Source organism: Sus scrofa, chromosome 1 (assembly GCF_000003025.6).
Source record: "Sus scrofa isolate TJ Tabasco breed Duroc chromosome 1, Sscrofa11.1, whole genome shotgun sequence".
In the NCBI taxonomy this organism is placed as follows: Eukaryota; Metazoa; Chordata; class Mammalia; order Artiodactyla; family Suidae; genus Sus; species Sus scrofa.
In genome coordinates, this window is record NC_010443.5 from 229,599,247 (window position 1) to 229,611,541 (window position 12,295).

Below are 12,295 nucleotides of genomic sequence, written 5' to 3' on the forward strand. Positions count from 1 at the left end.
GGAACTGTATTCAATATCTCAAAATAAACCATAATGAAAAATATAATGTATATAAGAAGATATATATTATCTAAATCACTTTGTTTTATACAAAAAACATAATATCTAAAATTAACTATATTTCAATTTAAAAAATACACAATTTTGGAGTTCCCGTCGTGGCGCAGTGGTTAACGAATCCGACTAGGAACCATGAGGTTGTGGGTTCGGTCCCTGCCCTTGCTCAGTGGGTTAACGATCCGGTGCTGCCGTGAGCTATGGTGTAGGTTGCAGATGCGGCTCGGATCCCGCGTTGCTGTGGCTCTGGCGTAGGCCGGTGGCTACAGCTCCGATTCGACCCCTAGCCTGGGAACCTCCATATGCCGCGGGAGCGGCCCAAGAAATAGCAAAAAGATAAAAATAAAATAAAATAAAAAATAAAAAATACACAATTTTTTTAAAAAATGAATTTGCCATATACCTCTATCATAGGAATTACCCTTTAGCAGTGATAAGACCTATAATATAATTTAGTGACCAACTTTTCTCAGGTCTAAAAATTGGTTACACTGCTGTACACTGATTCACAGGAGGATCTTTCAAGGGGGTCTTACTACATGATGAAACTGAAGAATATAATGTGCTTAAAATGTGTGTTCTTTACAATTAGGTAGACATTGGGTTCAAAGGCTGAGTCTGTTGTTCACCAGCTATGTTACCTTAGACCCGGGGCTGGCAAACTATGGCTCGTGGGCCAAAGCCAGATCATGACTGTTTTAAATAGTCCTTGAGCTAAGAATGCTTTTACATTTTTTTTTAAATGGCTGAAAAATGATCAAAACAAGATTTTGTGACATGTAAAAAATTTCAGAAAATTCCACTTCAGTGTTTATAAATCAAGTTGTACTGGAACATAGCCACACATATTTATTTACACATTGCCTATGGCTGCTTTTGCCCTACCATGACAGAGTTGAGTAGTTGTGATTGAGACCATATGGCCTACAACATTTAAAATATCTAATATCCGATCCTTTACAGAATGGATTTGCTGGATCCTGCTTTAGACAATTTATTTGACCTCACAGGTTTTCCCCTATATAACAGAAAAAGGAGGCAGACTTCCTTCAGGGGACTGTCATTAGGGTTAAACAAAATAGCATGTAAGCACTCAATAAATATAAGCCATTATTTTATGTGATTTACCACAGCACTACTTGCTATAATTTTATTATTTTGTTATCATTGTTATAATCTTGGAAACTTCCTCCAATAAATAATGTTGAAGTATACTCATTTTTTAATAAAAAGATAATGTACCCCTATGTTCATTTCAGCACAATTCACAATAGCCAAGACATGGAACCAACCTAAATGTCCACTGACAGATGAATGTGGTACACAGGTGTTCCTGTAGTGGCGCAGTGGTTAACGAATCCGACTAGGAACCATGAGGTTGCGGGTTCGGTCCCTGCCCTTGCTCAGTGGGTTAATGATCCGGCGTTGCCGTGAGCTGTGGTGTAGGTTGCAGACGCGGCTCGGATCCCGCGTTGCTGTGGCTCTGGCGTAGGCCGGTGGCTACATCTCCGATTCGACCCCTAGCCTGGGAACCTCCATATGCCGCGGCAGCGGCCCAAGAAATAGCAAAAAAGACAAAAAAAAAAAAAAAAAAAGAGAGAGATGTGGTACATATACACAATGGAATACTATTCAGCCATAAAAACAACAAAATAATGCCATTTGCAGCAACATGGATAGAACTAGAGACTCTCATACTAAGTGAAGTAAGTCAGAAAGAGAAAGACAAATACCATATATCACTCACATTTGGAATCTAATGTATGGCACAAACGAACATTTCTACAGAAAAGAAACAAACTCATGGTCATGAAGAACAGACTTGTGGTTGCCAAGGGGAAGAGGGAGTGGGATGGACTGGGAGTTTGGGGTTTGAAGAATCAAACTATTACATTTGGAATGGATAAGCAATGATATCCTGCTGTATAGCATAGTTAACTACATCTAGTCACTTGTCATGGAACATGATGGAGAAAAATGTGAGAAAAAGAATGTGTATATATATATATGTGTGTGTGTTTGTGTATGTACGACTGAGTCACTTTGTTGTACAGCAAAAATTGACAGAACAGGAGTTCCCACAGTGGCTCAGTGGTTAACAAATCCAACTAGCAACCATGAGGATGCAGGTTTGATTCCCGGCCTCGATCAGTGGGTTAAGGATCCAGCATTGCCGTGAGCTGTGGTGTAGGTTGCAGACACGGCTCAGATCCCACGCTGCTGTGGCTGTGGTGTAGGCTATCGGCTACACCTCTGATTAGACCCCTAGCCTGGGAACCTCCATATGCCATGGGCACGGCCCTAAAAAGCAAAAAAAAAAAAAAAAGAAATTGACAGAACATTGTAAATCAACTATAATAGGAAAAATAAAAATCGTTTAAAAAAAGAAATATAAAGTAAATAATTTTTAAAAATTCTTACCATAAAAATATCAAGAGGAAACATCTGTTTTATAATCATGAAAGTTGAATTATTAAACAAACATTAATGAAACACTATCAGTTCTAATGTTGCTTTTTCAGCCATTAAAGTTTGCATAAGCTGTTCATTGTATGTTGACTCTTACCCCCGCCCTATCAAAGCATTTTCCACTGTTATTAAAATAAGTGGCTTTTTGTATATCTTAAAAGTTCATATTATTTTTAAAAGTAATTTAACACAGTATGGTAAAGAGCTAATCTCTGCCAGAGGAAAACTAAGTTGAATCCTGCTACTGTAACTAAGCAGGAGCCTGTGGGACCTTCCCAGAATAGACCACCCATGTGCTCTGCCTGCCTTTTGTCTATAGAACTTTGGTCAAAGAATAAATTTAATTAGAGAAATGGGAAAATATAGAAAAAGAGGAAAACAGTCAAGCAAGACAAAATAATAATAGTTTAGCCATTCAACAAAATTAAGGCTATTTAGTTCTTCCTCAAGTGCTATAGATAATATTCTGAGCCATGTCTCGAGCTTTTTTGCAGATATCGAAATCCCTACCAGGTGGAAGGAGTTAACTGCCTGATGCCCATAAGTGCAGAGACCCCAGACCAGTTGGAACCAGAATGTGGATGATGCTAATTTCCAGTTACCTCACCACCAACCAATCAGAAGAATGTCCACAAGCTGATCCAGCCCTGCTCCTACAACACTATAAGACTCCTCACTATCCCCATCCTGGGCAGAACAGTTTTGACAGCACTATTTGCTGTGGCCCCCGTGGCCTGGCAAAACAAGAAAGCTATTCTTTTCTACTTCACTCCAAACTCTGTGTTTCTATTCTGCACCAGTGAACAGAAGCTGAGTTTCGGCAACACTACTCAATTGTTGGAAGTAGGAAATGAGAATGAAATAAATCTAAGTGAACATGGAACAAAAAGGTAGACTTTGGAGGTACTGTAAAATGTACGTAAAAAAAGAGAAAGGATTTAAACTTGTAATTTTTCCCCCAGAAGTGATTAGAATTTTTCTTAGCGATTCAGTAACTCTGAGAAAGAAAAATTTCAATTTATCCAATTTTTGTCCTGATGTTAGGCAAGACATTATTCTAAACACACATACACATGTTAATTGAAGTACAGTTGATTCACAATTATATTAGTTTCAAGCATACAATATAGTAATTCAATCTCTCTATAGACTACACTCTATTTCAAGTTATAAAATACTAGCTATATTCTTTGTGCTGTACAATATATCCTTGTAGCTTATTTTATACGTAATGGTTTGTACCTCTTAATCCCACGCGCCTATGTTGCCCCTCCCTATTCTATCCTATTTAAAGCTCTCTAGAAAATACATACTGTTCTTTTCACTGGTAAATATATACAATAATGTATATAAGGCATATCTTTTCACTTACAAAATTTAAGGTTATATAGTATCTAACACAAAATAGACCATGAACAAATATTTACCAATTTGAACTGAATTTAAACCAAGAAGCCTCACAGATGATCAAAACAAATCTCTCAAAATGGATGCTCAGACTCTATACCTAACTTTGCTGACCTTCATGATATTTCTTCAGAAGAAACAGAACAATTAAACAAGGCACGGCTTCTTTTTCTGTCCTTAGTTTGTCTTTATTTTCCAGTGCATGTTACTCTACCTCTTTGATTCTCTACGAAATACCATACTACTTTAAAAGTACTATCTATGCCTTTTTGTAATATGACTTGGAAACCTCACTATTTCATCTTCAATGTTTACAGCAACCAATACAGACGTCATGATTTATAATTATGGGGAGAAAATACTCACTATGAAAATATGGTCACTTTTGTTGTTGTTGTTGTTGCTTTTTAGGGCCGCACCCTCGACCTATGGAGATTCCCAGGCTGGTGGTCAGATTGGAGCTGTAGCTGCTGGCCTGCACCACAGCCACAGCAACATGGGATCCTTAACCCACTGAGCAAGGCCAAGGATCAAACCCGCAACCTCATGGTTACTAGTCAGATTCAGTTCTGCTGCACCACGACGGCAACTCCCCTTTATTTATTTATTTATTTGCTCACTCATAATCAGAGTCTCTTGCTGGGTGGTCCAAAATAGATTTCCAGAAAAGGGAGAAGTAAAACATGTTTTTCTAAATACTCTGCTGGTTTATGAATTATTGTTTAGAGGACAATGAATGCATATTTTTATAATTAAAGTAGTATTAATTCTACTGCAATATCAAGCATACCTTATAAAAGGTCGTGTAACTGCAAGGATTGTTCTGATGAACCAAGATGGATGAACAATGATGAATGATTTTAAATTCTTCCGCAACCTATTTTGAAAAGAGAAAAAACAATTACATATATAATAATAGGGAGTTCTATATAAATTACTGTTATCTGGTATGAAGGTATAGAATGCCATGATTAATAAAAAGAATGCCTTTTAAGATATAATTTGAAATTTGCATGATTCAAATCTTACTTCTCCATAGAATAAATATAAAATAGAATACTACATTCTTAGAGTGCATAAATCTATAACTGACCTGGAATATTTTTGTTTAATGATGCTTTTCATTTTTGTCACCATTATCTTTATCAGTCTGAAATGAATACGCTCTTTACTAGCAACTCAGCCAATTCACCTGAGCCTTGGTTTCTTCTGTATAATGAAAATAGTAACAGTCTATTATGTGGTTATATGACCTACAGATTATCATTTTAATGTTTTTGATATTCAGACATATTTCTCAGCATTAGCAATGCTACTTGTGTACATTTGGATGGTGAAATAGATTTTAGTTACTATAACAGGACACTCACATCTGAGGGGAAGCCACACATATGGTAGACATCATAAACCTCTATGCTTATTATGGCCATTCTCCTATAGATGGCGACCACGTGTTTTGTTCTAATAAAACCAGCATGGACAGAAGTGATGTAGCTTGAGGAAAGAGTACAGAAAGGTCCCCCCATGGGCCAGAATTAACAGTGAATGTTGAAATAAGAGAACAAGGGTTGCCTAAGTCACAATCGTCCTAGTGCATAAAAACATCAGCAAGGTCACGTGATATCAATAACGACTCCCAGATACTTTGGTTTTTCAGCTCAAATTGCACCTCCATGTGGCAAAAGGATGGGCATACTTTAAAATACTTGGTCACCAAGTATTTTACAACATTTAACAAAAAGATTTCAGCATTGAACAAAATAAAGCAAGAGTTGCCTTATTTCAGATTTGGGGCATCAAGTAACACTTTGATTAATACTTTTATAATTTATTACCCCAATTCTTCATTAATTCAGTGTTCCTAAATTGTGACTGCAATTTTGGTAAATTAAAACCTAACTGGAGATGGACGTTGTGGAGGAGGTCAAAATAGTGATTAAATAATGGCGTCTACATACCGTCTGTCAATCATCTGGTAGCATTTCTTCATCCAGCCCAGCCCTGGCATTTTCCGTCTTGGGGTTGCACCATTCAAGTACACAATCATATAGTCTTCAGCTACCATCAGCTCTAAAGTACTTATTACATATCTGATCACAGGAAGGAAGAGGAGTGTTGTCAGTTCCCACATGAAAGAGTTCATCTTATTTTCCCATAATTATATAACACTTAAATTACAGGGTGCATGACATTTAAGAATGGTTGCACATATTACCTCTTCACCTTGAGAAGACTGCAGTTACCTAAGATCATTTCTCTGAGAGTATTATTCATTTATTTGTTATCTGTCTCTCTCTCTCTCCCCTCTCTCTCTTTTAATGCTAGTACACCTGAAAAATGTGTGGGTTAGAAACCTGACTTTCAAAAATGTCAACAATGTTACTATATACTAGGCTCAGGGCAGATTAAGTGACGGCAGATATAAATGAAGTCAGGTTATCATCAGTTGACTGAGAACATGTTATCAGGGAATAAAAATGACACCTCAGCCAAAGGAAATGTTACAGAATGTTAAAATACAGGCCAAACTGTGCATTTTGTTTTCAATTTATTCTGACAAAACAGCTCCTCTAAAGCTTTTAGTCTCTTGAGCAATTTTCCTCGACACAGATTTCATCGACTTTTAATCAAAGGCATAGAATATTCTACATCACTGATTTCCTTTTATTAAAGATGCTCTATCTGCCATGACATGCCCACAGACTGCAGCTCAAAGCACTTTGTCGTAAGTATCACTCACAAGAAAAGATTTTCCATGACATAGTGGTAATCCGCCCGACTGCTGTCTGGCAGAAAACAGGCAGCAAACACAATGATGGCATTTAGGCCGTCCCCATAGTATCCTGGGGGACAAACAAAAAGACATTTGTAACCAAGTGAAAGCTCTTAACAACACAAAATATTTAACCTAAAGGATAAATCTGGAAGCCTTGGAAAGTGTATGTGGATGTAATAGGTCTATCTTTAAATGGGTACTATATAGATTATTCTCCTGTAAGTATTTACACATATCCTTCGGTGGTTCAGATATAAATTAAGTAGATTCTTAAACATATAGTGTGAATGTATTTGCAAATATTGAGTATTCATGTATTATGGATGATTATATATGTTGTACATAGTCATAAATTGGTGTTTAAATATTCAACTTATCAAAGGATGGGGGCAACATTTTTTACTTAAGAGCTTCTTATTTATATAATAAAAAAAGTGAATTTATATAATATTCCCTCCTTTCATAGCCAAGAAAGAGATTCTGTTTGATCCTCTTTAGTTCCTCCTAGTTTTAGAGCTTGGTTAATTTGAGGGGAAAAATTTAGCCACCGACCTGCAATGTAACCTGAGACTCACACACTCCAGTGACCAGATACTAGTGAGTAGGTAAGGAAAACACCTTTAGTTTGATTCTGAGGCCTGGTGCACTTTCCCATAGCATCCGTGGGACCTTAGGTGCAACAGACAGTGTAGGGACACATGGAAAGTTCTGGTCAGGCCTAGAGTAACTGAGGTCAGAATTCAAACCCTAGTTTTTTAAGAAAGGGCCAAACTCTAGAAGGGCCTGGTTAAAGCCTGCCTCTCTTTGAATTTTTGGAAAATAAGTGCTTTGGGGAAAACTTGAGAATTACTTTCGGGTAACATGAATTACTGGCAAGGGAGGGTGGGTGTGGAAGAGCTATTTGCTGGTAGCAGTGAGAAAATAGGAGGCAGGTGTGGCCACTGAAATTCTAGGGGTCAAGGAAAATGTAGAGACATCTCAGAACCTTCTACCTACTTTTGAAAGCTCTGCCTCATCCTTGAAGCCAGCTCTGTGTTCCCTGAGCTCATCTCTGAAATTCATGGCAAGGGTTGGTCAAATCTCCAGGAGTTCTTGTTTGTTCATTTTCAAATGTCTGCCAGACTTAGAAATGAAAGCAATGCCCTCTATTTTTATTTTTTAGTATCTCTTTTAAACATGTGTGATCTGTGTCCTATAACGTAGTTCTGCACTTCAGAATCACCACACAGAGATTTCCTCAAAGATTAGAGTAGGAGGACAGGAAACACCCTCAAGCCTGAGCAGAACTCAGTGTTTCACTTTTTCAGTACTCTAAATACCCCTCTGGTGATTACAAGGCAGTAAAATACTGGCTGGATATAGATTTGCATGGGCTTAACTCTTGAAAAGCAATTTAATAAGATATTCTCTACAAGGATAGAGAGTATGACGCCACCACAAAGGAGGTGGGGAAGAAAGTGATACCAACTAAAAATACATCAAATTGTGGGTTTGTGCATACTACTAATTTGAGGTTGCTGTACATAGTGTTTATGCTACACATGTTCGAAAATGCTACCTATATAAGCATATCCCTGATGAAACACATATTTGCCAAACAGGATTGCAGTAGCTTCTCTCTAGATTTTTTGCTTTAGTTCCATCTTTTCCAACAGGTAGCTATTTACCAATTTCTTTTTACAATGTGGCTTGAAGGAAAACAGCAGAGGGCAATACATTTGAATACGAGAACTGTTTGTTCTAATGATTTCATTTAGGAAGATTCATAACTGAATAGAAATCCACCAAGGATTGGGTGGCTTCGTGATACTAATCCTAATACCATGAAAGCATGCAATTCAGACTCAGCAAAAGGAAAAAGACCAAGTTCATTAAAAGAGACAATAGACATAGTGAATCCATCTTAAAAATGTACAAAAGCCTCCTTTCAAAGACATCCCCCTTCCTTCCTTCCTTCCTTTCTAGGGCCACACACAGAAGGTCCCAGGCTAGGGGCTGAATCAGAGCCACAGCCACCGGCCACAGCCACAGCAATGCCAGATCCGAGCCATGTCTGCGACCTGTACCACAGCTCACGGTAATGCCAGATACTCAACCCATCGAGTGAGGCCAGGGATCCAACCTGCGTCCTCATGGATATTAGTCGGGTTCGTTACTGCTGAGCCACAGTAGGAACTCCTCAAAGGCATATGTCTAAATCTGGCTGTCTGGCTCCAGGGTGTCAGGATAATTTCAAGATCATGACTGATCAGTTACTTTGGGTTGCTTTTTTTCCTCTCTTTCTGGGGAATTTTTAAGAATTTTTTTTAAGGAAAGGCAGAGATTTATAAATAGTACTTCAGAAGTCATCTTAAATGGCAATTCAGCTCTTTGTGTCACTGCTGTCTGGACTTGGACTGTTGTGGCATTCACTTGGGTTCATTTAACCACAGGAATCCTTAAGGATCAACTTACCACTTCCTCATCATTGCCTAAATCGGGAATCTCTTTCTATTAAAAAAAAAAAATCACTGAAATTGACATAGGATGGATTTTTGTACTTTGGGACAGAGGAATTGCAGGAAGGGAAAAAGAGGCAAAAGAAAGGAGGAAAACAGGAGGAGAGAAAATGTAGGATGTAGGGAATGAAAGAGAAGATTTCCTCATGAAAGTCTTCCTTCTACATCAAGAGCTGGTGCTGCTGCTGTTAGGCTTTGAAACTATTTCAGACAGTAATTGCTGGCAAAGTGCAGTAATGTGAAAGAACAGGACTATTTGCGTTTTGTCCCACATCTATGCCTTCAAGGGGGTCAGCTAAACCAATTTCCACACTAAATATGCAACTCAGGCAAGAGAAGTTGCCTGACAGTAAGTGCATGGCTTGTGTGAAGTTTGAATTTCTAAAACATGTACTTTATCAGACTCTCTTCCCGGTAACGCTGGAGTGAACCTGGGCTGTGTGTGCTGAGGTGTGTGGCACCTCCTGCGACCCTCAGAAGCAATGATGCAAACCTTACCTGTGGCAGAACAGACAGGCATAAAAGGCACGCAACACAAGTTTGCTGGCCAGCAAATGGAATGGAGAGAGAAGGAAAGATGCCACAGTCGCAACCAAAACATACACACACACACCCCAGCCTGCAACTCTTCTCATCCTTGCCAGGAGCATTTGTTCAGCAATACTGCAGAGAAGGTTACCTGAGTCTCCTATAATGAAATGAGAAGTAAACACACAAAACAGGAAACTCCTCGTTACAATGCTTTGGCATGACTGCCCTTGGTTATATCATTGTGTTTTCTGCGTCAGGTTCAAAAACACCAGTTCTGGCCTCAAGGTGACCCCAACCTGTTGGCTGATCCAAACCACCCAGACTTCTCATTCTTTGCTTTTTAATTTAAGCAGATGGCAGAGATATTACTCATGGGCTTGCAGGAGGTGACACTGGCTTTGCAATCACCCTTTCTTGACTGCTAAGGTAACTGAGGCTCAGGGGAGTTAACCAAGGTACTAAGGTCACAGGCTAATTGGTGGCCAAGATGGGTCTTTAATCCTGTTCTTATACATGGGCCATGTGGAGGTCACCAAAGCTGTGAGCTCAATTATTGGTTCAGAGAATGCTTGCTCTTAAACACAGATGTTCCCAACTGCTACGGACACTTGGCAGGGCCTGGCTTTGCAACAAACATTGGCAGTGCCTTTTTTTTTTCCCCCCTGCCTTTTTAGGGCTGCAAAAGGCAATATAAGTTTCCAGGCTAGTGGACAAATCAGAGCTGCAGCTGCCAGCCTATACCACTGCCACAGCAAGCCATCTCTACGACCTATACCATGGCTCACAGCAATGCAGGATTCTTAACCCACTGAGCAAGGCTAGGGATCCAACTCGCATCCTCATAGATACTAGTTGGGCTCGTTTCTACTGAGCTGCAAAGGAAACTCCTTGGCAGGTCTTTTAATCACCCCCATCTTGCAGTCCTGCTGCCCAGAGCACTGGACAGTTAGCACTTTACTACTGGCCTGAGTGGGAAAACTGCCTCCTAGCAAAATGTAAGACACCATGACAACATCCATGTTCCCTAAGGAGTGCTGCTTTTTAAATGCTCATCAGAAGCCAGGAGGACAAACTCAAAGGATTGGTAACTAGGGAGTGTGGCTTGAGCATCGCCAAGGTCTAAGAAAGTGGTGTGAGCCTCCAAGACAGCAGACAAAGCTTTAGCAAAATAAGCAACATATGCTGCTCAGGCGGAGGTGGCATCACCTTAACGTGGCCAGAGGCACATTCATGCGGGCTGGCGCCTGGAGAAGTTTGAGGCAGAGCTGGAGGGTGCGGGGAGGAAAGGAGGCCTTCACACTCAAACCAGAAGTCACACAGAACAAAAAGGAGCTCACAGCACAGACGGAGACAAGCAAATGCCAAGGGAGGAGGTGGCAGGGATGGAGGGCACAGCAAACCAGGTTATCCCTCAGGTGTCAGGTGAATTTTCACCAAGGATGTAATAGGCTGAAGCAGTGGCTTTTTCTTTTGACCCAAGTGCACTGATGATAAATCACTCCTGATTCAGGCAACAGACCAATGGGCTCAACCCACCCACCCATGTAACCTCACTATGGCTGAAAAGAATAAGCAGGTGAGGCTGCTGGGGTAATAAGAGCTAGTTCAGCCTTCCAACAGCAGTGAGGCTGTGAGCCTGCTGCCTTCACCAAAAAAAGGACTCTCTCTTTTGTTTTTTTTTTTCCTTTTTTGGCTGCCTCATGGCATATGGAGTTCCCAGGCCAGGGATCAGATCCAAGCCATAGTTGGACCTAAGCCACAGCGGCAGCAAAGCCAGGCCAGGGATCGAACTTACATCCCAGTTCTCCCAAGATGCCACCAATCCTATTGCACCACAGCAGGAACTCCAAGGGAATTTTAACTTATGACCCTGACTGGTAAAAATGGGCAGGGATTACCACTGGGCGACTGTGATGGATGATGAAAACTTTTCTCAAGTTCTTGTACTTTGTAGAATGAGCACAGGCTATTTTATAGTCAGCTTCTGTTTTGTTTTCTTTTCATTTCTAAAAAGCCAACAAGTCCAAAATACCTGATGGGTGGTGCAAAGGAGGTATGACCTGGGAAAGATCTGGATGATGTTAGGTTGTTGTTTTCATTAGGAGAACAACAGGGTTGACTCTATGGCCAGCTGTCTGTCACAGCAAGATTAGGCCTGTTTTCATTCCAAAGGGCTGTGGGAAAAGTCTCCCCATAGAGGAAACTGTCCCCAGCCACCCCAGCAACTACCACAGGGCCATATTACCATTTCATGGCAAATGGTGAGGCAGGAAAAAGGAAGGTCAAGGTCAGGCATTTTCCTTCACTTTCATGGGAGGAGGGGGGCCTGGATGGTCCTGATACTTACATGGAGGTAGCAATGCATGGGGCAGAAAGTGGAAAACCTGTGGTGAGGAAAGTTGGAGGGAAAAAATAAAATGTCCTTCTGCTTGTTAGAAAACAAAAGCTCCAGGTTTAATGCAGTGCTAAGACACTTATTTCCCTGTCCTCGTGAAGGAAGGGTGAACAATTGCCTTGTCAGCTTACACTTTTTCTGGAACAGCTGAGTGGTTAGGGT

General features: G+C 40.2%; 2 protein-coding genes across 2 annotated transcripts in view; one reads left to right on the forward strand and one right to left on the reverse strand.

Annotated features, from left to right (window-relative positions):
• The window catches only part of GCNT1 (glucosaminyl (N-acetyl) transferase 1, core 2), a 173,815-nt gene extending 170,227 nt beyond the window's left edge, over positions 1-3,588 (forward strand). The window contains exon 7 of the transcript XR_001306502.2: positions 3,021-3,588. The gene's annotated coding sequence lies outside the window, so the exon portion shown is untranslated. The remainder of the gene's footprint in view (positions 1-3,020) is intronic.
• The window catches only part of PRUNE2 (prune homolog 2), a 270,779-nt gene that overhangs the window by 20,803 nt on the left and 237,681 nt on the right, over positions 1-12,295 (reverse strand). The window contains 4 exon segments of the mRNA XM_021065057.1: positions 4,724-4,810; positions 5,892-6,023; positions 6,674-6,776; positions 9,887-9,895. Coding sequence (XP_020920716.1) covers positions 4,724-4,810; positions 5,892-6,023; positions 6,674-6,776; positions 9,887-9,895 — 331 coding nt within the window.